The 21,628-nt window shown below is 36.6% G+C and overlaps 1 protein-coding gene across 4 annotated transcripts in view; it reads left to right on the forward strand.

Annotated features, from left to right (window-relative positions):
• The window catches only part of VPS54 (VPS54 subunit of GARP complex), an 82,543-nt gene that overhangs the window by 40,097 nt on the left and 20,818 nt on the right, over positions 1 to 21,628 (forward strand). For 3 of the 4 annotated variants that reach the window (XM_021699138.1, XM_021699141.2, XM_044918762.1), the window contains exons 13-20: positions 10,074 to 10,203; positions 11,035 to 11,216; positions 11,833 to 11,945; positions 15,550 to 15,613; positions 16,767 to 16,872; positions 17,793 to 17,880; positions 18,606 to 18,727; positions 18,827 to 18,907. In XM_021699138.1, coding sequence (XP_021554813.1) covers positions 10,074 to 10,203; positions 11,035 to 11,216; positions 11,833 to 11,945; positions 15,550 to 15,613; positions 16,767 to 16,872; positions 17,793 to 17,880; positions 18,606 to 18,727; positions 18,827 to 18,907 — 886 coding nt within the window. Of the gene's footprint in view, positions 1 to 10,073; positions 10,204 to 11,034; positions 11,217 to 11,832; positions 11,946 to 15,549; positions 15,614 to 16,766; positions 16,873 to 17,125; positions 17,227 to 17,792; positions 17,881 to 18,605; positions 18,728 to 18,826; positions 18,908 to 21,628 lie in introns of those variants that run through there. The other variant, XR_002480835.2, reaches the window with a different exon arrangement.

Here is a 21,628-nt window from a genome sequence, read left to right on the forward strand (position 1 = left end):
AATTTCAAGGCTGGAAATGAACCATTTAATTAAATGCCTTATTTCAGAGAGTTTAATCAACTTTTTTAAACTTACTAGTGGCAGAACTTGTCCTGGAAATCAGGTCAGCATCACCTTGTTTATTTTTCTTTCTTCTACTATGATACCTTTGTATTTTGTACATAGTGAAGATCTTTTTGATCTACAGGTTTTTTTGGTCTTTTTTTTGGTGAATTTCCAAGTGGATCACACCATCTTTTCAAACATGACTTTTTAAAATGTCTTATTTTGAAATAATTTCAAATTTACAGAAAAGTTACGAGAGTTGTACAAAAAAGTCATATATCCTTCACCTTGATTCCTCATTTCTTAACAGTTTACCACATTGCCTTCTCTCTCTCTTCCTCCCTTTTTCTCTTTCTTGCTCCCTTCTCTCTGTCTCTCATGTTAATACTTTTTTCTGAATCATTTGGCAAAAGGTTGTAGATGTGATGTCCCATTATCTCTATATTCTTCAGTGTATATTTCCTAAAATACAAGAATACTCTCTTAAAATAACTACAGTATACCAATTAGAATCAAGAAAACATTGATATGGGGCACCTGGGTGGCTCAGTCCGTTAAGTATCTGCCTTTGGCTCATGTCATGATCCCAGGATCCTAGGATCGAGCCCTGTATCGCCTTCCTGCTCAGTGGGGAGTCAGCTTCTCCCTCTGCCCCTCCCCACTACTTGTGCTTTCTCTCTCTCTCTCTCTCAAATAAATAAATAAAACCTTAAAAAAAAAAAGAAAACATTGCTACATTATTACCATCTAATCCATAATCCCATTCAGAGTTCACCAGTTGTCCCAGTAATCTCTTGTATAGAACAAAACAAAACAAAGCCAATAAAATCTTTCTGATCCAAGAACATAGTTTGGATTTAGCTATTGTTAAGAATAAGAATTCAGTATGTACTTTTTTCATTTTTATAGAACTCGGCTTATGTCCCAGGGGCTTATATAGGTTGTAGTTATAGCATAAAGTCAGCTATAATACCTCCTGTCCCCACCAAAAAGAAAACACTGAACTACATAATAATACAAATATTTTTTTCTCTGTTCAGGCTAATATTTCACACTTACTGGTTAAGGTGCAGTCTAAAACTATCACAAAAGGTGTAAAAAAAACTCTATAGCTTAAACAGTATAGAATTTTGTTTCTCTTGCATAAGAGTTCAGAGGTAGGAGGTCCACAACAGAGAACGCAGCTCTGCCATTCTCACTTTGTAGCTTCCATCTCTGTCTAAAGAGGCTGCTTCAGCTTTTATCATCAAATCTGCATCCCTAGCAGCAGGATGGAGAGGATAAAGAGCTCTTAACTTTTTTTTTATTATGTTAATCACCATACATTACATCATTAGTTTTTGATGTAGTGTTCTATGATTCATTGTATGCGTATAACACCCAGTGGTCCATGCAGAACGTGCTCTCCTCAATACCCATCACCAGGCTAACCCATCCTCCCACCCCTCTCCCCTCTAGAACCCTCAGTTTGTTTTTTAGAGTCCATAGTCTTTCATGCTTCGTCTCCCCCTGATTTTCCCCCCTTGATTCTTCCCCTCCTGCTATCTTCTTCTTCTTTTTTTTTTTAAACATATAATGTATTATTTGCGTCAGAGGTACAGATCTGTGATTCAGCATTCTTGTACAACTCACAGCGCTCACCATAGCACATACCCTCCCCAATGTCTATCACCCAGCCACCCCATCCCTCTCACCCAACACCACTCCAGCAACCCTCAGTTTGTTTCCTGAGATTAAGAATTTCTCGTATCAGTGAGGTCATATGATACATGTCTTTCTCTGATTGACTTCTTTCACTCAGCATAATACCCTCCAGTTCCATCCACGTCGTTGCAAATGGCAAGATTTCATTCTTTTTGATGGCTGCATAATATTCCATTGTATATATATACCACATCTTCTTTATCCATTCATCTGTCGATGGACATCTTGGCTCTTTCCGTAGTTTGGCTATTGTGGACATTGCTGCTAAAACATTGGGGTGCACATACCCCTTTGGATCCCTACATTTGTATCTTTGGGGTAAATACCCAGTAGTGCAATTGCTGGATCATACGGTAGCTCTATTTTCAACTTTTTGAAGAACCTCCATACTGTTTTCCAGAGTAGCTGCACCAGCTTTCATTCCCACCAACAGTGTAGGAGGGTTCCCCTTTCTCCATATCCCCGCCAACATCTGTCGTTTCTTGACTTGTTCATTTTAGCCATTCTGACTGGTGTGAGGTGATATCTCATTGAGGTTTTGATCTGGATTTCTCTGATGCCAAGCGATGTTGAGCATTTTTTCATGTGTGTGTTGGCCGTTGGATGTATTCTTTGGAAAAATGTCTGTTCATGACTTCTGCCCATTTCTTGATTGGATTCTTTGTTCTTTGGGTGTTGAGTTTGATAAGTTCTTTATAGATTTTGGATACTAGCCCTTTATCTGATATGTCATTTGCAAATATCTTCTCCCATTCTGTCGGTTGTCTTTTGGTTTTGTTGACTGTTTCCTTTGCTTTGCAAAAGCTTTTTATCTTGATGAAGTCCCAAGAGTTCATTTTTGCCCTTGTTTCCCTTGCCTTTGGCAATGTTTCTGGGAAGAAGTTGCTGCGGCTGAGGTTGAAGAGGTTGCTGTCTGTTCTCCTTTAGGATGTTGTTGGACTCCTGTCTCACATTTAGGTCTTTCATCCATTTTGAGTCTATTTTTGTGTGTGGTGTAAGGAAATGGTCCAGTTTCATTCTTCTGCATGTGGCTTGGGTCCAATTTTCCCAACACCATTTGTTGAAGAGACTGTCTTTTTTCCATTGGACATTCTTTCCTGCTTTGTTGAAGATGAGTTGACCATAGAGTTAAGGGTCCATTTCTGGGCTCTCTGTTCTGTTCCATTGTTCTATGTGTCTGTTTTTGTGCCAGTACTGTACTGTCTTGATGATGACAGCTTTGTAATAGAGCTGGAAGTCTGGAATTGTGATGCCATCAGCTTTGCTTTTCTTTTTCAACATTCCTCTGGTTATTCGGGGTCTTTTCTGGTTCCATACAAGTTTTAGGATGATTTGTTCCATTTCTTTGAAAAAAGTGGATGGTATTTTGATGGGCATTGCATTGAATGTGTAGACTGCTCTAGGTAGCATTGACATCTTCACAATATTTGTTCTTCCAATCCATGAGCATGGAACGTTTTTCCATTATGTGTCTTCTTCAATTTCTTTCATGAGTATTTTATAGTTTTCTGAGTACAGATCCTTTGCCTCTTTGGTTAGATTTATGCCTAGGTATCTTATGGTTTTGGGTGCAATTGTAAATGGGATCGACTCCTTAATTTCTCTTTCTTCTGTCTTGTTGTTGCTGTATAGGAATGCCACCGATTTCTGTGCGTTGATTTTATATCCTGCCACTTTACTGAATTCCTGTATGAGTTCTAGCAGTTTTGGGGTGGAGTCTTTTGGGTTTTCCACATAGTGTATCATACCATCTGCAAAGAGTGAGAGTTTGACTTCTTCTTTGCCGATTTGGATGCCTTTTATTTCTCTTTGTTGTCTGATTGCTGTGGCTAGGACTTCTAATACTATGTTGAATAGCAGTGGTGATAGTGGACATCCCTGCCATGTTCCTGACCTTAGGGGGAAGCTCTGTTTTTCCCCATTGAGAATGATATTCACTGTGGGTTTTTCATAGATGGCTTTTATGATATTGAGGTATGTACCCTCTACTGCTATACTCTGAAGAGTTTTGATGCAGAGAGGATGCTGTACTTTGTCAAATGCTTTTTCTGCCTCTATTGAGAGGATCATATGATTCTTGTTCTTTCTTTTGTTAATGTTTTGTATCACGTTGATTGATTTGCGGATGTTGAACCAACCTTGCAGCCCAGGGATAAGTCCCACTTGGTCGTGGTGAATAATCCTTTTAATGTACTGTTGGATCCTATTGGCTAGTTTTTTGGTGAGAATTTTTGCATCCATGTTCATCAAGGTTATTGGTCTGTAATTCTCCTTTTGGATGGGGTCTTTGGTTTGAGGATCAAGGTAATGGTGGCCTCATAAAATGAGTTTGGAAGTTTTCCTTCCAATTCTATTTTTTGGAACAGTTTCAGAAAAATAGGTATTAATTCTTCTTGAAATGTTTGGTAGAATTCCCCTGGGAAGCCGTCTGGCCCTGGGCTCTTGGTTGTTGGGAGATTTTTGATGACTGCTTCAATTTCCTTAGTGGTTATAGGTCTGTTCAGGTTTTCTATTTCTTCCTGGTTTGGGTAGTTGATGCATCTCTAGGAATGCATCCATTTCTTCCAGATTATCTAATTTGCTGGCATAGAGTTGCTCATAATATGTTCTTATAATTGTATTTCTTTGGTGTTGGTTGTGATCTCTCCTCTTTCATTCATGATTTTGTTGATTTGGGTCCTTTCTCTTTTCTTTTTGATAAATCTGGCCAGGGGTTTATCAATCTTGTTAATTCTTTCAAAGAACCAGCTCCTAGTTTCGTTGATCTGTTCTACTGTTCTTTTGGTTTCTATTTCATTGATTTCTGCTCTGATCTTCATTATTTCTCATCTCCTGCTGGGTTTAGGCTTTATTTGCTGTTCTCTCTCCAGCTCCTTTAGGTGTAGGGTTAGGTTGTGTATTTGAGACCTTTCTTGTTTCTTGAGAAAGGCTTGTATTGCTATATACTTTCCTCTTAGGACTGCCTTTGCTGTATCCCAAAGATTTTGAATAGTTGTATTTTCCTTTTCATTGGTTTCCATGAATTGTTTTAATTCTTCTTTAATTTCCTGGTTGACCCATTCATTCCTTAGTAGGATGCTCTTTAGCCTCCATGTATTTGAGTTCTTTCCTACTTTCCTCTTGTGATTGAGTTCTAGTTTCAAAGCATTGTGATCTGAAAATAGGCAGGGAATGATCCCAGTCTTTTGGTACCAGTTGAGACCTGATTTGTGACCTAGGATGTGGTCTATTCTGGAGAATGTTCCATGGGCACTAGAGAAGAATGTGTATTCTGCTGCTTTGCCATGGAATGTTCTGAATATATCTGTGAAGTCCATTTGGTCCAGTATGTCATTTAAAGTCTTTATTTCCTTGTTGATCTTTTGCTTAGATGATCTGCCCATTTCAGTGAGGGGCGTGTTAAAGTCCCCCACTATTGTATTGTTGTCGATGTGTTTCTTTGCTTTTGTTATTAATTGCCTTATATAATTGGCTGCTCCCATGTTAGGGGCATAGATATTTACAATTGTTAGATCTTCTTGTTGGATAGACCCTTTAAGCATGATACAGTGTTCTTCCCCATCTCTTATTACAGTCTTTGGTTTAAAATCTAATTTGTCTGATATGAGGATTGCCACCCCAGCTTTCTTTTGGTGTCCATTAGCATGGTAAATGGTTTTCCACCCCCTCACTTTCAACCTGGGGGTGTCTTTGGGTCTAAAATGAGTCTCTTGCAGACAGCATATCGATGGGTCTTGTTTTTTTATCCAATCTGATAGCCTGTGTCTTTTGATTGGGGCATTTAGCCCATTTACATTCAGGGTAACTATTGAAAGATAGGAATTTAGTGCCATTATATTGCCTGTAAGGTGACTGTTACTGTATATTGTCTGTGTTCCTTTCTGGTCTATGTTGCTTTTAGGCTCTCTCTTTGCTTAGAGGACCCCTTTCAAGATTTCTTGTAGGGCTGGTTTCGTGTTTGCAAATTCCTTTAGTTTTTGTTTGTCCTGGAAGCTTTTTATCTCTCCTTCTATTTTCAATGACAGCCTAGCTGGATATAGTATTCTTGGCTGCATATTTTTCTCATTTAGTGCTCTGAAGATATCATGCCAGTCCTTTCTGGCCTGCCAGGTCTCTGTGGATAGGTCTGTTGCCAATCTAATGTTTCTACCATTGTAGGTTACATATCTCTTCTCCCAAGCTGCTTTCAGGATTTTCTCTTTGTCTCTGAGACTCGTAAGTTTTACTATTAGATGTTGGGGAGTTGACCTATTTTTATTGATTTTGAGAGGGGTTCTCTGTGCCTCCTGGATTTTGATGCCTGTTTCCTTCCCCAAATTAGGGAAGTTCTCTGCTATAATTTGCTCCAGTATACCTTCTGCCCCTCTCTCTCTTTCTTCTTCTTTTTGGATCCCAATTATTCTAATGTTGTTTCGTCTTACGGTATCACTTCTCTCTCGAATTCTGCCCTCGTGATCCAGTAGTTGTTTATCTCTCTTTTTCTCAGCTTCTTTATTTTCCATAATTTGGTCTTCTGTATCACTAATTCTCTCTTCTGCCTCATTTATCCTAGCAGTTAGAGCCCCCATTTTTGATTGTACCTCATTAATAGCCTTTTTGATTTCTACTTGGTTAGATTTTAGTTCTTTTATTTCTCCAGAAAGGGTTTCTGTAATAACTTCCATGCTTTTTTCAATCCCAGCTAGTATCTTTAAAATCATCATTCTGAACTCTAGTTCCGACATCGTACTAATGTCCGTATTGAGTAGGTCCCTGGCATTCGGTACTGCTTCTTGTTCTTTTTGTTGAGGTGTTTTTTTCCATCTTGTCATTTTGTCCAGAGGAGAAGAGATGAATGAGAGAACAAAATGCTAACAGGGTAACAGTGTCCCCAGAAAATATACTCTAAACAAATCAGAAAAGACCTGAAACCAGGGGAAAAGAAAGGGAAAAAAAGAAAAAAGAAAAAGATAAAAACAAAAACAGAACAAAACAAAAAAACCAGAATATGATCAAATATGATCAGGCTGGTGCATAGATCAGTGCCACACACTAGATTTTGGGTGTATTTTGGTCTGTTAGAAGAAAGTGCCTCCCAAAATTTTAAAGAAAGAAATATATATGTACAAAAATAAGGGTTAATATGATGAAGGGATGGAATATGACTGTAAAGATGAAAATCATAGAAGATTTTATAAAAGGAATTGATAAGAAGTTGTTTGAAAAAAGAGGATTTAAAAAAAAAAAGAATTTGATCAGTCAGGAGACTAGAACAAAGCCATACACTAGAGATTTAGGGTATATTTTGATGTGTTATAAGAAACTGTATCTCAAAATATTAAAGAGAGAACAACTCATATATATATATGCCAAAAATAAGGGTAACTACTATGAAGGGATAGAATATGACTCTAAAAATGAAAAATAAAAATGTTTTATAAAAAAGGGATTGATAAGATGTTGGTTGAAAGAGGGAAAAAGAAAAATTCAAAAAAAAAAAACCAGTTAAAAAAAATTAACTTTGAAATACTAAAGAATCATGGGAAAAAAGCCATGAATTCTATGTGCAGTATTCCCCTAGCTCTGGAGTTCTCCTGTTCTCATTGATCGGTAAACTTGGTCTTGGCTGGCTGTTCTCGCTGATCTTCTTTGGGGAGGGGCCTGTTGCCGTGGTTCCCAGATGTCTTTGCCGGAGGCGGAACTGCCCTGCCCTTGCCGGTCTGGGCTAAGTAACCTGCTTGGGTTTGCTCTCAGGAGCTTTTGTTCCCTGCAAGCTTTCCCTATGGCTTTGGAGGACGAGAGTGAAAATGGCGGCCTCCTAGTCTCTGCCCCAGAGGAGCCGAGAACTTGGGGCCCTACTCCTCAGTGAGCCCCCAGAGAAAAGCAGTCAATCACTCCCGTCTCCCCAGTCTCCGCCGCACTCCGTGCTCACCCAGCCTGTGAGCGAGCATTTCTGTCTCTGGCCCACGACCCTGTGTGGAGTCTCCAAAACCAGCAGATCCCTGCGGTGCGCTCCCGTGCCGCTCCTCCCAGGGGAAGAAGGTGAGTCTCCCCAGATCTGCCACTTGTTGGGTCCCTGCTGGAGGAGCAGTGGTCCAGCTGTGCCACGGATCCCGGTTTATGGTAACCCCGAGCTGAGAGCCCGCTCCTCTGCTCCGTCTCTGCAGCCGGCTTCCCTGCTCCAATACGTGGGAGCTCTGCCGCACTCAGGCACCCCGGTCTTTCTGTGACCCCGAGGGTCCTGAGACCATACTGTCCCGCGAGGGTTCCACCCCCCACTTAGCCACTGGAGTGATGTCCCTCAGCGGAGCCAACTTCTAAAAGTACTGATTTTGTGCTCTGCTGCTCTATCATTTGCTAGAAGTGGCGGTCGGAGGCCCCCTCCCCTGCCATCTATCCTCCTGAATATCGCCTCGGGTTCACTTCTCCACACGTCCTACCTTCCAGAAAGTGGTTGCTTTTCTGTTCAGAGAGTTGTTGCTCTTCTTTTCTTCGATCTCCTCTTGAGTTCGTAGGTGTTCAGAATGGTTTGATCCCTATCCAGCTGAATTCCTGGAACCAGACGAAATCCAGGTCTCCTACTCCTCTGCCATCTTTCTCCGCCCCCCTTTTATTTTAACTTTTTAACTGGAGTATAATGCACATAGAAGCCAATACATCAGTTATATGTGTTCACCTCAATTACCATAAAGTGACTATGCTGGTGTAATCATCATCCAAATTAAGAAATAGAGCATTACCAGCTCTCTAGAAGGCCCTTTTGTGACTACGTTTTCACTCTTTCCCAAAGGAAACCATGAAAATGGTTGGTTTTTCTTGTTTTTAAACTTTATACAAATGAAATCATAAAGGGAATCATGTTCTTTTGTCTCAATTCTCTTTCACTCAGTATTATTATGTTTGTGATATTCTTCTAAGTTGTTACATATGGCAGTAGTTTAGTTTTATTTGTGTATAAAATATTCCTACTATAAATTAAATTTGGGTTATTTCCATTTTGATTGTTGTGAACATTCTTCTAAGTGTCTTTGGTGCACAGGTTATAAGCATTTCTGTTGAATATATACCTAAGGATGAATAAGGTATGTGAATAGTCAGTTTAGCTAATGACAAAAAATTTCCCAAAGGGGTTGTACTCATTTACAATCCATCAGCAATGTAACAGAGTTCCTGGCACTCCATGTCTTCATTCAGTCTTGGTATTGTCAATCTTTTACATGTTAGGCATTCTGGTGGGTATGTTGCAGGTATATTAGTTTTAATTTTTATTTCCCTGATGATTCGTAAGAGATCACTTTTCATATATTGATTGACTGTTTGGATATCCTCTTCTGTGAAGAGCCTATTCAAGTTCTTTGTGCACTTCTCTATTGGTTTGTATTTTCTTGTTGATTTATGGGAGTTTTTTATGTAGTCTCAAAACAAGCCTATTGTTGGTTGTCCAGATTATAAATATCTTCTCCTATTCTTATTGGGGTCTTTGATGAACAAAAGTTCCTAATTTTAATATAATCCTATGGTTCATTCTTTTCCTTTATGGTTTGGGCTTTTTTTTTTTTTTTGTCCTATTGAAGAAATCTTTCTCTGCCCTAAGGCCTTGATGATATTCTCTTATGTTATCTTCTAGAAGCCTTGTTGCTACCCTCATCACATTTAGATCTACAAGCCATCTGGAATGGACTTTTGTGTATAGTAGTATGAGTCTGTTTTCTGTTTTTCCATATGATTATTTTTCTGAACTCACATTTACTTCTATATAAAGAGTCCAGTGCTATTTCGATACCAGCTCCCGCAGAACTGTTCCTTGAGGACAGCAATCTATTGTGTCCCCTCCAGTACCTAGCCCTTAAACATAATAAATGCTTAGGAAATATTAGTTCATTCAGTTGAACTGAATATCAACTATCGTTCAAAATTCTAAGTAAAAAAAAAAAGAGTGCCTATTTGCATTAAATAACATCCCTTCATTGCTCTCCCTTCCTGTGTGTCATCCTAGGCACCTGTGCACAGTGTGCCACACCTACCACCTTGTACCTTCCTGGAATTTTTTTTTTTTTTTTTTTGCTGTAGTTTTTGCAGAATTTCCGATCAGAGTCTGAAATAACTACAGAAAATACTACAGCAGAGGGAGAAAATTATTTTTATATAAGATTAGGGTAAAATATTTGTATTAACTGAGCTTGTTTAAGTGATGCTTCACCACACACACAAAAAGTGTTTGATACATCACAGAATTTTTCATCAGATGTGAATTTTATAGCTTTTTGTTTTTTATTGGTATGCTACCTGTCAAGGACAATATACTCACAATTTTCCCTGACTTAATCTCTTTTTATCATTTTCAGGGTCAATGAAGACATGAAATTAACTGATTTAGAGCTAGAAAAACTGGCAAATAATATCCAGGAGTTATCGTATAGTGCCTCAGATATATGCCATGATCGAGCTGTCAAATTTCTCATGTCAAGAGCAAAGGTTAGTTGTTTGATAAAGTTTTAGATACTTCATACATAGTATAATTATTATGAAGATCTAGAATCATATACTTGCTTATGTCCCTATGTTCCCCATAATGCATATATTTTTAATACTTAATAAGGTTAGTGGTACTGATGTGGCCTATTAGGAAGATGTTGAAATGTAAAATAATCCAAATAAAAGAAATAGGAAAATTTATTATTCTTTAAAAAAATGATTAAAAGAATAATTTTGAGATTTAATGCCTTAATAATTAATTTGAAGTTAATATGCTATTTTATATGTATATGTATACATATATGTGTATATAATTAGCCACCATATTAATAAAAATAGTTGAAATCCAAGAGTATGAAAATTTTGTATGACCTGAATTTATTTGAGCTACTGTAATATAAAGGGGTCAGTGTAAAATTTAGACACTTTAAGCTTTTTATGTTCAATTCCTGGGACTGAAGTATTGAGAAACTTCATTAAAAATGATTTTAAGGTGAGGGCGCCTGGGTGGCTCAGTTGTTAAGTGGCTGCTTTTGGCTCAGCTCATGATCCCAGGGTCCTGGGATCGAGCCCTGCATCAGGCTCCCTGCTCAGTGGGAAGCCTGCTTCTCTCTCTCCCTCTGCCTGCTGCTTCCCCTGCTTGTGCTCTCTCTCTGTCGAATAAATAAATAAAATCTTTAAAAAAAATGATTTTAAGGTGATATTTATGAATTAATATATATTATTAAAATAATATAATTAACATATGTTAAACGAGGTTTTATAGATTATTTGTATTTGGTGTTACATCTAATTCTCTATCATGACTTTTGTGTTATCTTTAAAATTTAGGATGGTTTTCTTGAGAAGCTAAATTCCACGGAATTCATAACACTTTCTAGATTAATGGAAACATTCATTTTAGATACTGAACACATCTGTGGGAGAAAAAGTATGTCATTACTTGGAGCACTTCAGAGCCAAGCTAATAAATTTGTAAACAGGTTTCATGAAGAGAGGAAAACTAAGCTCAGGTATCATTACCATGTTCATTTCTGTTCTTTAGTTTTTTCCCCTTTTTTTTACAAAACATGATTATATTTAATTGATTAGCTCACCAGAACCCCTGAAAAACTTTTTTCTTTTTCGTTAAAGGCAGATTGTGGAATTAAAATCAGTTTCTTGGCTTTTCAAAGTGGAGTTAGAATGTTTATTTTCATTAAAGTACTTATCAGGAAGATCCTCAATAGATTGGCTTTTCCTTTTCCACTCAACATGAGGTTAATTAATGTTTCACTACTCTTCTTGGTTAGGCTAAGAAATATAAAAAGAAAAATATTTTCTGGAAGTACTCATACCGAATGATTATTAAATTACGAAGGATTTCAATTTATTAAGGTGTACATTTATTTTAAAAATCTTAGTACAAACAACAGCTAGTGGCCATTACTGTGTAAAAAGACAATGCCTTGTATTACATGAGGTCTACTTGAATTTAACTAAGATACATGTAGTATCTTTGTTATTACTAAAAGATGACAAGAAAAGTCTTACGTACTCACTCAGCTCTTCCTTTTCTTTTCAACCAAAGAAGATGGTGTTGAAATATTGTTAAAGCTTATCTTCCCTTTTTCCCTCCCTTTTGAATAGCCTCCTCTTAGATAATGAGCGCTGGAAGCAAGCTGATGTTCCTGCAGAATTTCAGGATCTTGTTGATTCTATATCAGATGGAAAGATTGCTTTACCTGAAAAAAAATCAGGGGGTATGTGTATTCTTTCACATACTTTCTTCCAGTTTTATACTGCTTATTCATTTTATAGGAATGCTTAACATTTCTTTAATTGACAATGCCTCTTGAAAAGCCTAGAACTAAAAAAAAAAAAAAAAAAAAAGCCAGCTTAGTTAGTAAGTAATTGACTGGAAAAGTTATCTGTGGTAATTTGTAATAATTTCAGATATTTATTGAATGTTAACTATATGCCACATACTGGGCCAGGTGCTTTTACATGCATTATTCCAGTTTATCTGCACAACAATTTATGATGAAGATGCTATTGTTAACCTTGTTTTAACAGTGAAGAGGCATAAAGCTTCCAAGGATTAAGGAATTTTGTACAAATGATGAGCTGAGATTTGAAACTGGCTTTATATAATTTCATGGCTTTGTTCACTATACCATGTTGTTTAAAGACATGTATTCATTTACTGAACACTAGTAAGCTTCTACTATGTGTCAGATATTGAGACAGAGATAACAGTTATAATACTCCTTTAAAAGGGCTAAGTCTAATGAAAAAAAAATGGATTAGCAATCACAAGTAATGCAGTAGTGATATGACAGAGAAAACCAAAATCTGAAGAACTCTAGAAAAAGAAGACTATAAAGGAGACTCAGAAGGAAGTGCCAGAGAGGTAGGAGGAAATCCAGAAGAACATAGAAGTAAAAAAATTAGTTTCAAGAAGAGAATTGTTACTGGTATCAAATATGTCTTGGGTTTCATATGAAAGAAATGCAGTGGCTGGAAGATACTTTTGTATGCCAGTTAAATTGGAGCTGTCATGTGATAATAAGGTAAACTTACGTACAACTTACCCTATAAAACCAGATTTGAAATTATAAGATTGTCAAATAATTTTTTGAAAGTTTTTTATTTTAAGGAGACTCCATGCCCAACATGGGGCTTGAACTCATGACCCTGAGATCAAGAGGCACATGCTCTACTGACTGAGCCAGCCAGGCTCCCCGATTATCAAATATTTTTAATGGAGGAGGCAGATGCATTTTCAAATTTTATGCATTTAATAAAAGTTTAAAATTTTTACATAGAAATATTTTTAAATTGTGTATTTCATATTTACACAAAATGCAACTGCACTACAAGGGAAAGACTGAGTAAAATTCAAATAGTGACCACTAGTTTGACATGTAGGAGATTATTTGCAATTCTAGTAATTCAGCAGAGTGACAGAGTCATATTATAGTTTAGTACTAAGTAACTTTAAAGATGAGGACTGGTAAACAAATGTAGCCTCCTTTTTCGACAAGTTTGGTTGTGAAGGGAAAGTGAGTGATGAAGTAGCACTAGAAACCTAAGAGAATAATTAGATTACTTTAATCCACTCAAGGAATTGAGAGAAGAGTTTTAAGGTAGGAGAAACTGAATTATGTTTTTATGTTTAACAGAAAGAGGAAAAAGATTAAAGAGAGGAGTGACATGGACTGATTGTGAGGCAGGGCCCCTGGAATTAAGTCCAGAGTTGAGATGAAGGGCTATCTCTTCTAACACGGTGACAAGAGAGGAGGGGTTAAGGACAGGTGTGAAATAGATGAATTCATATAGGGCAGAGAGAAGAATTGAATGAATTAAGTAGATTTCTGTTGCCTTGTGACCACTTTTTAGTAGGTGACAGTGTTGGGTGGTGGTCACAATCTTTTGATTGATTATATTAGCAAAGCAAAAGTATTTAAGTAGCAAAGATTGAAAGAAAAAACTGATTATCTTAAATCACAAGTTTAAAATTATTAAGATTTATTTCTCATTTACTCTTTCAGGCTATATTTAATGACTTCCCACTTTGTGAGGTGCTGTGCTAGATGATTATGACATGTTTTCTGTCCCTGAACAGCTCAGAGTCTTATAATCCACTGTCATGCAAACATAACAATTTTTGAATTAAAATGATAAATATAGAGTGATTGAATTAACTGTTTTTTGTTTGTTTTTGTTTTTGCAAAGTGAACTATTTTCACTTTCTTTTTGGAGGATACTGACAATAAGAGGTTTCTTTTATACACCCTACTTCTGTCCCAGTCTTTTTTTTTCCCCCTCTGAGTGAGAAGAAAGTACATGCTATTAGAAGTCCATTAACATTTTACTAGTTCTTACCAAGTTAAGGATCTTTGGTTATTATTCATGCATCCACCATCCATTAATGAGTTACTAGCTGCTTGGCTAGGCATGGGGAAATGAAGGTTAATGGATAGCAATTAGTATTAATTGAATGCTTACTTGATGATGGATAGTTTGTTCTAAGCACTTTACATTGTTACCCCATTTATAGGGCATGAACTAGATACCGTTAGTATTCCTATTTAACAAATACGGAAACTGAGACACAAAAAGATTAGGCAATTTGCCTAAGGTTACAGAGCTAGGAAGTGGTAGAGGTAAGCTCCAAATTCAGGCAGACTGACTTTAGGATCCTTTCTCTACACTACTATGCTCTGCTGATTCTCTCTGTGATGTGGAGAACTGATTAAGACACAATCCCTGTCCTCAAAAATTTAATCTGACATACAGAATGAGTTGTGTTTAGAAATTGTATCACACTGAATTTCTTTCCTTGATAGAAATGAGGAAGTAGCCTGGTGATGGGTATTAAAGAGGGCACGTACTGCATGGAGCACTGGGTGTTATACGCAAACAATGAATCATGGAACACTACATCAAAAACTAATGATGTAATATATGGTGATTAAGATAACATAATAAAAATAAATAAATAAATAAATAAGAAATGAAGTAGATATTTAATGTCAAGGCAAAGGGACTTGAAGCTTAGGGAAGCATGATGACTTGCCCATGATAATCTAATTGATTTAGATGATTCAGGATAGTAATCCAGTCTACTGTTCTTTTTACTTCAGCATGCTGAATTTTCTTTTATAATGATAAATACACATGCTGAAAATAAAATAATTTCTGGATTAAAATCTTGAAAATTAAAAATATATTATGTATAGGGGCGCCTGGGTGGCTCAGTCGGTTAAGCGTTGGCCTTCAGCTGAGGTCATGATCCCAGGATCCCTGCTCAGTGGGGAGCCTGCTTCTTCCTCTGCCTGACACTCTGCCTACTTGTGCTCTCTCTGTCAAATAAATAATAAAATCTTTAAAATATATATATATATATTATGTATAAATATAAAATATATAATCTCTCCATTGAATATAGGAATTAGCTTGTATTCTAGGAATTATCATAATGACCACCAGTTGAAATTCTAGTTCTGCCTTTCCAAACTAATATTTTTTTCCTTTACTACTTACTGATCACCTACCATGTGCCAGACCTAGGATAGGCAGTTTGTAGTCATGATCTCTGTCATTAACAACAACACTGAGGTGATAGATACTGGAACTCAAATCCAAATTTCTGATTCCAAACCCAGTATACTTCATTCTGTTCCAAATTGCTTCCCAAGAAGTAGATCTTTGTTTTCAGAAATAAGATAGTTTCAGGCCCTACCAGGACCTAAATTGGGCCCTAAAATCTTTTTCAGTTTTTTCCTAGTTTAAATTTTTTCCTCCAATAATTTGTTTCATCTTGTTCCTATGTCTCTCTTGGTTATCTGCTTTACTGTCTAGCTACGGAAGAAAGGAAACCAGCTGAAGTTCTTATTGTCGAGGGACAACAGTATGCTGTCGTTGGGTGAGTGACACATTTTTCTTTATTAGTTGAGTCAGTTATTTAAGCCAGAGGTCTCCTAGTTCCCCCTTGATAGGACTTGGAAATTTTAGATTAACGATTTTAAATCTTACAAATAATTATGATTTCTTTCCTTAACTACCCTTTATCTTGTTATTCTTGCTTGATGGCATTAGTCACCCTCTGGCTATCTGGCTTTCTGGTTTTCTGGCTCTTCAGGCAAAAGACCACTCCCAAAAAACTCAACTCCCTGGCTAAGAGGAGAATATTTTATCTTCTGAGAGAAGATTACAAAAGATAAACAGTGAGCCACTACCCAGTAAAGCAGACACTAGACGTATGTATGGACCATAACATATGGTCTGACAAGCTGTTACAGAGGCTAGACACTTACTTTCTTGAATCACTACTTCCTGATATCCTGCAGACTTTTACAAAACATTATTTTACATGAATCACTCATTTCTGAGCATCTCATTGAACTTGGATGTCCCATAATGAATGGCTTTATTCACCTTAATCTCAGTCTTATTTAACCTCCCAGTAGTGTTTCTTTTCAATTTATGACATGTTCAGCTAATGAGCTGGTAACTTTCTCATCGTAGGAGAACCTTGTGACTTACCAAAAAACTTTTTAGGAGATACCATTGTTCTTTAAAGCCACAGTTTCTCTTTCATCTCACTAAGAAAATCAAGACTAGGTTCCCGTCATTAATTCAACAGTTACGATTGAGCACCTACTATATAATCAGAAACACTGGGTAGGCTTTTTGTCAGTGTTTTTGAATTGGCTAAGGAATGGGATACCTGCCTTATATATATATTTTTTAGGGAGGGAGGGGCAAAAAGGGAGGGAGAGAGAGAATCCCAAGCAGACTCCACGCCCCAGGATACCTGCTTAATAGCAGTGTCACACAGAGAGTGATATGCCAAAGCACAAAACTTAAGGAAATACTCTTTCTCAGTGCCATGCAAGTGCTGACCCTGTAGTTGCATGACCCTGAAAATGAGTGCCTCCTTCATTCTGCACCTGAGGAATCTGTCTTGCCTCACCTTAGTCCCTACTCTGCTGCATTTACAGGTAAAACACATAATTTCACAGTTACCAAGGTCAGTTTCTTGTCTTGACTTCTTGTTGGGTCATCTTTTCTTACAGAACTGTATTGCTGTTGATAAGAATTATCCTTGAATATTGCCAGTGTGTGGACAATATCCCATCTGTTACTACTGACATGCTTACTCGTCTGTCAGATTTATTGAAGGTGTGTATGATTTCACTCTGTGATGGAAAAATAGTTGAAAGAAGTAATTCATTAGGGTATGACTAATCTTCAAACTAAGACATTTCAAGGTTAAGTTACCTTTAAGACATTAATTTTGTGACATTTGATTGTGGTTGAATCACAACGTGTTACTGGAAGAAGGCCACCTGCTTCCTTCTCACTTTTAGTGATTCCTCATTATACCCATAGAGTTGTTAATGACATTGGAGACAGGAGATGATTTGTTCGTTAGGTGCTGAACATGACTGAGGCCACTTAGGTCAAAAAACCTGGACTGGTTTCAAATGTGCATGGAAGGAATTCACTGAACTTTACAAAATTCATCTCACTAAGGTTAGAGATTTTTCTTAAATCATTCTTTCAGAACCATTGATGTAAAATGAAAATGTGGTGATAATCTTATTCAGCCATTTCATTTTAACAGATATTTTTAACTGCTAGCATAAAGGCTCCAAATGTCTAATCAGTTAATTCTGCTCCCAAATTGAGTTGTCATATTTTAGTCCAGAAAGATTTTGTTACCCTTTTGACAATAGGACCCTCCAGTAAGAATGACTGAAACTGAACTAGTTTTTTTAATTTAAGTGTAATTAACATATAGTGTATTGTTAGTTTCAGTGAAACTGAACTAGTTTTATGAATGCAGATTAAAGATTAGTTTCTGAACAATTGTTTTTTAGAATTTTACTTTTTTCCTACCAGACAATAAATATTAACATCATCCTTCCCCTTTTTTTGCCATTACATAAATAGATCCTAATTGCTCCTACTAGAAAATTCATTTGGTCCTTGAATGAGAGGAAAGAGGAGTGCATTTTTAGAACTATAGACACATGGCCAGCATATATAAAATAGTTTTTAATAAATTGTTGGGCTTTTTTTTCTCCTTCCTTTGTTAGTACTTCAATTCAAGAAGTTGCCAGTTAGTTCTTGGAGCTGGTGCACTGCAAGTTGTTGGACTAAAAACAATAACTACAAAAAATTTGGGTATGGATTCTTGCTTTTAATTCACATGCTGAGGTTTTACAGTGAGGTCGCCATACTTAACGTTTTCATTATACCTGATGTTTTTATGACTCTAATTAAAGGCTCTAAAAGTAGCAAATGCTGCTTCACTCTAATGTGTATTACCATAACTGAAAAATTAACTTCTGGGGAAATGTTACGAAGAATTTCCACCCTAACATATATAAGTTATTTGGAAGTTGCACCACTATAGAAAATGTTAAGATGCAATACGTATGAGGTATCTGAATGTCAGAAGAGAATCAGTTGTCCCATTAGCTTCCTCAGGTTAGTAATACTAACAACTTGAGTTCATTGGGAAGAGCAGCATGTTTACTACATTATTCATTACCGAGTCAGTTTTTTTTAAAGATTTTTTATTTATTTGAGAGACAGCACGCAAGTGGGAAGGGGCAGAGGGGGAGAGAGAGAGAAAGAATCTGAAGAGACTGCACTGGGCACGGAGCCCAATGTGGGGCTCAGTCCCATGTCCATGAGATCATGACCTGAGCCAAAACCAAGTCAGATGCCCAACTGACTGAGCCACCCAGGCACTCCCCAAATCATTTTCTTAAACGAAGTGAAATAATGTTGATTTCTGCCAGTGTGTTCTTCATTGATGAAACAAACTGTATGAAACTAACTGACATTTTTTATTTAATTTGACATTTAATTAAATGCAACTAATAGTGTTTTTTGTTCTTCAGCTCTTTCTTCACGTTGTTTGCAGTTAATTGTGCACTACATTCCTGTGATCAGGGCTCATTTTGAAGCTCGACTGCAGCCTAAGCAATATAGCATGCTTAGGCATTTTGATCATATCACTAAGGTACTTTTCCTTATATTTTCTACTAGAGTTTCATAATTGTTAAGTATTTTTTAGATGTGTCCCAGGGACTTTAAAATATAATGTTCTTTCTCGTTACAGGACTACCATGACCACATAGCTGAAATATCAGCTAAGCTTGTAGCGATAATGGATAGCTTATTTGACAAGTTGTTATCTAAGGTAATGATTTATGGAAATTATTAGGCATTGTTTAAAGGCATTGTGCCTTTTCACAGTTGTCTAACCAGTCAAATTCTTCAGGGTTTAGAAAAACTCAGTAAAATGTTCAGATTGCCCAAATAATGGATAGTTATATCCAAAGAGGCTGGAAGGGGGCAGGAGGGAGGTTATTTTAAGAATGATAGAAACCCTATGCAGAAGTAATTTTATATTAGCTGCATTGACAAATATGTGCCTTCTTCAAACTAGGTTTTAGTCTGAAAGTCCTCCAGAGACAGAATTGAGAGAACAAAGATCAAAATAGAGAAAAAAGTAGATAAATTATTTGTGGTAAGATACGTTCTTTATTTTCCAGACTGAAATGGCAGAGTCTGAGGTGCTCTATTATTTCCCGTATAGATAATCAATTTCAGTATCTGTTTCTTGTTTGCTTCCCATTCCGAATGGGTCATTAAAAGAAGCAATGGTTTCCAGTGAATCCTCTATTATACTGGAGGGTATCTTTAGAAAAATGTCACTTAATCAGGCCTAGTCACTTTTGCCCTCTTACTTTTTTCATTCCCTAAGTTCAACACCTGTCTTAGGGAGAAAGCAGACATTGGAATTTTGAAGGCTATATGTACATGCCTGAGAGTATATTTAGGGTGATCATCAAACTAGGCACTTTGGTATGCTTTTCTGCCACTTGCATTCTTCAGGATTCTGAGATGGCAGGAGCAGCAAGCACGTGAAAATCATAAAAGTGCAAGGTAAAGCAGTGCCCATTCACAGGTATAGATGTGTGCTTGTACATTTGAAGGTGACAATGAAGAAAAGTCCTTGGAAAATAAGATTGCATTTGTTTAATAGTTCTCAAATGTTTTGGTCAGAGGACCTCTTTACACTCTTAAAAATAATCACAGACCCCAAAGAACTTTTATTTATGCAAATTGTACCTATCAGTAAGTACCATATTAGAAATTAAAACTAAGAGAAATTTAAAACACAAGAGTACACAAACACACATTCCATTGGCTGTCAGAACGATGACATTGTTCCAAGTCATCTAAAAATCCCCACTCTTCAAACATGAGAAAATGAGAGTGAAAAGTTAATAACATTTTAGTATTATTATGAAAATGGTTTTTACTTCACAGATTCCCACAAAGAGTCTCTGACTCCCAGGTGTCCCCAGACCACACTTTGAGAATGTCGGGTGTAGTTGATAAATAACATAGATATTTTATGTCCTTAAGAAGCTTAAGGAATTTATAGGTATGTGCAGACATACCTATATTATGCTGTACCTGTTAAATTAGTTTCTAGTTTTGTATGGAAAAAAATGATTGTTTAGGAATTCTCTGTTTTCTTTATGGTTGCCAAGTACAAACTAAATTGAAAAGCATACTGTTTCATCAGTTTTCCTTTTTGATACATGGCATTCTTCTGTCTACCAAAAGTTAATAAATAACATACTGTGACTACTCTAAAGAAGTTTACCATCTATTACAGGAGGGGAGGTGGGTGGGGGATGGGTTAAATGGGTGATGGGGATTAGGAGGGCACTTGTTGTGATGAGCACCGGGTGTTGTATGTAAGTGATAAATCACTAAATTCTACACCTAAGAGGCTAAGAGGTATGTAAACTAATGGAATTTAAATAAATATTTGGAGAAAATTAATTAATTTTTTAAGAAAATAAGTTTACCATCTAACAAGGCAGAGGACTGTAAACGCCTAACAGTGTAGAATAAGGTAAATGTTAAATAGTGGAACTAGTAATAAGCTGTGGAATATAATGAAGCAAAACCAAAGTAGTGCCAGTACTCTTAAATCCCTGATTTATTCTGTGTTTTTGTTTTGTTTTGTTTTGTTTGTTTGTTTTACCAAGAATTGGGACTGTGGCTAGGCTTTTTCCTGTGACAGTTTATTTTATTCTTTTTTTTGGTAAAGAAAAAGAGAATTATTTAATGAGCTTTCCATATATTTATCACCTATATATAACAGTCACATTTTGCTTTTTTTTGCTAAACTATTTTAAAAAAAATTTTTTTTAAAGATTTATTTATTTTAGAAAGAGAGCACGAGCAGGGCAGGGTGGAGAGGGGCAGAGGGAGAGAATCTCAAGCAGACTCTCCCCTCTGTGCACGGAGCTGGATGCAGGGCTCGATCTCACAACCCCGAGATCATGACCTGAGCCAAAATCCCTAAGAGTTGAATGCCTAACCTACTGAGCCACCCTGGCACCCCATAAAATATTTTATAATAAATGTGAGGCATTATGATATTTCATCCCTGAATAATTCAGTTATGTATTTCTAAAAACTGACAACTTTCTTATATATTCATGCTACCATATCACACCTAACAAAATTAACAGTAATTCCTTAATATCATCTAATATTTATTCCTATTTAAAATTTATCAGTTGTCCCAAAATGTTTTTTTCAATAACTTGTTTGAACAAAGATTTCTACATGGTTTACATACTGCATTGGTTATTATATGTCTTAAGTCTTTTATAAACCTTAAATATCCTCCTCCCCATTATTTTTAATGTCAAGAATGTGCCTAGTCTTTTGCAACTTACTATTTTCACTACTATATTTCTACTGATGACTTCCCCTGTTACCTTGACCTATTGCATTCTCTCGTTTAACAAGTCTCTGTTTGCCACTCTCTGCCCTAGTTGCTTTCATGGGTTGCCCAGGAGTTTAGCTCTGTTTTTAATTCATGCCAAGA

This window comes from Neomonachus schauinslandi, chromosome 10 (genome assembly GCF_002201575.2).
Source record: "Neomonachus schauinslandi chromosome 10, ASM220157v2, whole genome shotgun sequence".
In the NCBI taxonomy this organism is placed as follows: Eukaryota; Metazoa; Chordata; class Mammalia; order Carnivora; family Phocidae; genus Neomonachus; species Neomonachus schauinslandi.